At 62.1% G+C, this 4,573-nt stretch overlaps 2 protein-coding genes across 2 annotated transcripts in view; one reads left to right on the top strand and one right to left on the bottom strand.

The window, feature by feature from the left end:
• Positions 1–472, top strand: part of LOC112963607 (kallikrein-14-like) — a 4,187-nt gene extending 3,715 nt beyond the window's left edge. Inside the window, exon 2 of the mRNA XM_026060797.1 lies at positions 171–472. Coding sequence (XP_025916582.1) covers positions 171–323 — 153 coding nt within the window. The 3' untranslated portion in view covers positions 324–472. The remainder of the gene's footprint in view (positions 1–170) is intronic.
• Positions 473–2,373: 1,901 nt separating this feature from the next.
• The window catches only part of LOC112963606 (synaptophysin-like protein 1), a 5,174-nt gene continuing 2,974 nt past the window's right edge, over positions 2,374–4,573 (bottom strand). The window contains exons 3-5 of the mRNA XM_026060796.1: positions 3,471–3,975; positions 3,174–3,300; positions 2,374–2,417 (exon numbers count right to left, since the gene is read on the bottom strand). Of these exons, the coding sequence (XP_025916581.1) occupies positions 2,374–2,417; positions 3,174–3,300; positions 3,471–3,975 (676 nt within the window). The remainder of the gene's footprint in view (positions 2,418–3,173; positions 3,301–3,470; positions 3,976–4,573) is intronic.

The raw sequence follows: 4,573 nt of genomic DNA, 5'->3' as shown, positions 1-4,573 counted from the left end.
CCTGAGATGTTTCTCCACCCCGGGAGCCCTTAGGACATCCCCCAACCTTGGGATATCCCTCCAAGATGTCCGTCAGGCCTGGAACCCTCCTCCCAAAATGTCTCCCCTCATCCCCAGGACCTGCCCCCAAGATGTCCCCCCCCCCCAACACTGTCCCTTCTCCCCCCCAGGGTGACTCCGGGGGGCCGCTGTCCTGCAACGGGACCCTCCAAGGCATCGTGTCATGGGGGCTGCAGACCTGCGCCCTCCCTGGGCACCCGGGGGTCTACACGCGGGTGTGCAACTACGTGGGCTGGATCCTCGACACCATGAATAGGAACTAGGGACAGAGCCGGGCCACCACGGACCCCAACGGGCAACGCAGATCTGGGCCACCACAACTACGGACATGGGGTTATGGATCCAGGCCACCACAGACCACAACTGGCGATATGGATCTGGGCCACCAAAGACCACAAGTAGGGACATGAGGACATGGATCCAGGCCACCACGGACCACAACTGGCGATATGGATCTGGGCCACCACAACTACGGACATGGATGCAGGCCACCGAAGACCACAAGTAGGGACATGGAGCCAGGCCACCAAGGACCACAACTAGGGACGTGAGGACATAGATCTGGGCAACCACAGACCATAACGAGGGACGTAGGAACACTGATCCAGGTCACCACGACTAGGGACACGGATCTGGGCCACCATGGACCACGACTAGGGACACGGCGACAGGAAAGGACACGGACCAGATCCAAGCCACCACCAACTGCAACACGAAGACGGGGGGGGGGGGGGGGACACGGATTTGGGGAGGGGACAACAAACCGGGAGCAAAACCAGCCCTGAGTCCGTCTCTGCCCACCCCCACCAGCAGACGTGACCCCTCCCCAAATCCGTCCCCAGCTTCCCACCCCACAGGGTCCCCTGGAGTCCAGGACCTTCCCAACATGGATTTTGGGGGTTCTCCAACAATCTCTTTATTGAGGCAATTGCAGAAAGAAGGGGGAGGGGGACAGGGACCCCCCCCCCAGGGGGAGAGAAGGTGGCACGGGGGGACATCACGTAACAGCAGGAAGGGGGTGAGGAGGACAGCAGCCATCACCTCAACTCTGCTCACCCGCAGGTTCTCCCCCGGCTCCGGCGAGCCGCCGTCACCTTAACTCCGCCCACCAAAGCGGGACCGAAGCGGCGGAGCACCAAGGTGACAGCAGAGCTTATAGTGTTTGTCCCTGCCGGGTCCCCGAGGGCAGGAGGAGTTGGGGACCCAGGCCAGGAGGTGCCGGGGGGCACCCGACACCCATGGGTGGAGCCCTGAGAGGAAGGAGGTGGAAGGGGACCAGGGGCAACTCGGCCTCGACTGAGGTGGTCAAGCCGGCTCCCAACGATCAACGTCTACGAGGACCCAACGGGAAGAGCCGGCTCCAAGCTTGTGGCCACCTTCAACCTCCTCAACCACCAATGGGAAACCTCAGTGAGGAACAAGCCAACCGGAGAACGCCTGGTTGATCCAGACCAAGCCAATCACCAGTGGTCACTCCAGGTCTTGAAGGACCCAACTGGGAAGACGCAAACCCAACCATCAAGCCGGGTCTTGAAGGGGCCAATTGGAAGATACCGAGCTTCGGGCCGAGCCAACCACCACCACCACCAGGCCAAGCAAGGCCTGGAAGAACCCAACTGGAGGAGATCAACCAAAGCCAAAACCAACCCAGCCACCACCAGCCAATCACGGTCTTGATTGAAGAAACCACCAACGGCCAAACAGCTCTTCGCTGCGTCAACTGGAAGAGACCAATCCAGGCCTGCCCCAAGTCAACCACCGATGGCCAAGCCCAGATCTGGATCAAACCACCCACCGACAGCCCAGTCTGGTCTTGACCAACTCAACTCAGGTCTTAACTAGCAACCCGATCCCTACCCAGGCCAACCACAACACGCCAGTCCAGCCACCAGTGGCCAACCCAGGTCTGCAACAGGCCAATGAGAAGGCACCAACCAAAGGCTGGTCCCAGCGAACCAACGGTCAAGTCAGGTCTTGACCAACTTGACCCGATCCCTGCCTAGGCCARCTGGAACGGGCCTATCCAGGCCTGCGCCAACCCAGYCAGTGATGACCAACCTCRCATCTGGACCAAGCAACCACCAATGGTCAACCAAGATCTGGGACAGGCCAACGAGATGAGGCGAACCCAACTAACCAACGGTCAACCCAGGTCTTGACCAGCTAGAACCAGTCCCTACCCAGGTCACCATAATGGGCCAACCCAGCCAGTGATGACCAACCTCATGTCTGGACCAGGCAACCACCAATGGTCAACCCAGCTCTGCGACAGGCCAATGAGATGAAGCCAAACCAAGTATGGGCCAACCCCAACTAACCGATGGTCAACCAGGTCTTGACCAGCTCAAAACCAATCCCTACCCAGACCACCAGAATGGGCCAATCCATGCCTGCGCCAACCCCATGCCTAGACCGAGCAACCACCGATAGTCAACCGAGATCTGCGATAGGCCAACGAGACGAGGCCAAACCAAGCCTGGGCCAACCCAAGTAACCAATGGTCAACCCAAGTTGACCAGCTCGAGCCCATCCCTACCCAAGCCAACCAAAAGAGGCCGGAGGAGGGACCAGGCTAAGGCCAACTGAGGTTGGTCCAACCTCTTCTTCCACGTCCCCACCTCACCCTGGAGCCTGTTCCAACCGCAGCTTGATCCGTGCCCGGGGCCAACCGGAGGAGGCCAAACCAACGCCGCCCAACCATGCCCACGCCGAGGGGTGGACGCCACCCCGCCCACAGCACCAAACATCCTCCCCTTCCACCCGGGGCCACACCGGCGCCTCCCGCCGGCCGCCGGGCGCCTCCCGCAATAAAATAAGCTTAAAAAACCCGCCCCACCAAGCCCCAAAATATCCCGAAACACTCCAAATTTGGCAAAAACAACAACAACAAAAAAATAGAAGGAGAACGTGGCGGCATCTCCCTGGAGTAGGGCTCAAGACGGCGCTGGTGACAACCACGCGGTGGGGACGAGGGGACCAGGAAGACGGGGTGGGGGGAGGGGACGCACCGCGGAGCCGCGCCAGGGGGACGCCGGGGGAGGTTACATGGCCCCCGGCGCGGCGGAGGGGGCGCCGCGGGGGACAGAGACGGAGAACGCCGAGCAGCCCCCGGCCAACGCGGTGCCGGCGCCGGGTGGCTCCCCGAGCCCCGGCGGGGACGCGTGGGCGGTGGAGGTTGGTCTCCTTGTAGACGAACCAGGAGCTGCCGGCCCAGAGCACCAGGTTGAGGAAGCCGAAGACCTGCGGGAAGGGGGACGGGATGGGACGGCGTGAGAGACCTCCCGAAAACCCACCACCGCCACCCGTCTCCTCCTCCAAAACCCCGCAGGCGCCCACAAAACCTCAGTTTCTCCCCAACGGCCTCCCGCGTCTCCAGCCCCCACCTCGGTTTCTCCCACCCCGGGACCCACCACGGAGACGTTGAGGGAGCCCATGGGGCTGACGCCCGCGGGGAAGCAGGCGGCGGCGGGCGGGTGGCAGTCGGGCAGGGAGGCCCCGGTCGAGGTCTTCACGTCCGTGAGGGCCTTGGCCCACGCCGAGGTGCTCACGAGCCACAGGAAGGAGAAGACCAAGGTGGCCGCAAAGTCCTGGGTGGGGGGAGCGGGAAACGGCGGGGTTAGGGRGACCCCAAAAATTTGGGGAGTCCTGGGAGGAGACAGGGGACCTGGAGGCCACCTTGAGTCCCACCAACCTGGGGGACCCCAAAACCTGAGTCGGAGTGGAYGGACTCCAATTCTTGGGGGGCACCTCAAGTCCTTCAGATCTTGGGGACCCCAAAACCTGATGCAGAAGGGACAGACCCCAATTCCTGGGGGCACCCAGAGTCCCACCAAGCTGAGGGAYCCCCAAAACCTGGGGATGGGGGGACACCTCCAGCCCTGCAGGAGCCAGAGGGGACCCCAAAAAACGTGGGGCCTGGGAAGGTGGAGACCTTTCCCCCCTCCCCCATAGCTGGGGGGTGAACCCCAATTCTTGGAGTCCCCCCCCTCCCCAACACAAGGGGCTGTTCCCTCCAAAACCCTGCCCCCTTCCGGTGATCGGGGTGGGGATAAAACCCCCCCAAAAAGGGAGGAGAAGGTGCTTACCCCAACTCCTGTCCACGGCAGCAGCAAGAGAGAAATTCGGAGGGGGTTACTGACCCCCCCCAAAATGCCCCGTCCCCCCCAAACCACCCCCAATCTCCCCCTAAAATGCCCCTTCCTCCTCCCCCCACCATGGGCACAGGGCCCCCACTTGGGGGGGTATTTCTAGCAAGGGAGGGGCAACGGGACTACAACCCCCACAATGCATCACAGCTCGGGGCTGGGGAGGAGGCACCGCAAAGGCTCCTGGGAGTCGTAGTCCAGCCAATGAGGCAGTGCATCATGGGAGTCACCACCTTACCAGAGGGTTGGCCCTATAAGGAGGAAGGGAAACTACAGGACTACAACTCCCATGATGCTCCTGGAGCTCTGCTGCACCATGGGAAATGTAGGCCAGCTGGAGAAGGTAAAAAGGAGCTGGGTGGTGGCCA

This window comes from Apteryx rowi, unplaced genomic scaffold (genome assembly GCF_003343035.1).
Source record: "Apteryx rowi isolate R43461 unplaced genomic scaffold, aptRow1 scaffold_1703, whole genome shotgun sequence".
Lineage (NCBI taxonomy): Eukaryota > Metazoa > Chordata > Aves > Apterygiformes > Apterygidae > Apteryx > Apteryx rowi.
Note: the sequence above shows the minus strand (reverse complement) of the source record. Positions and strands in the feature narration are given on the sequence as shown.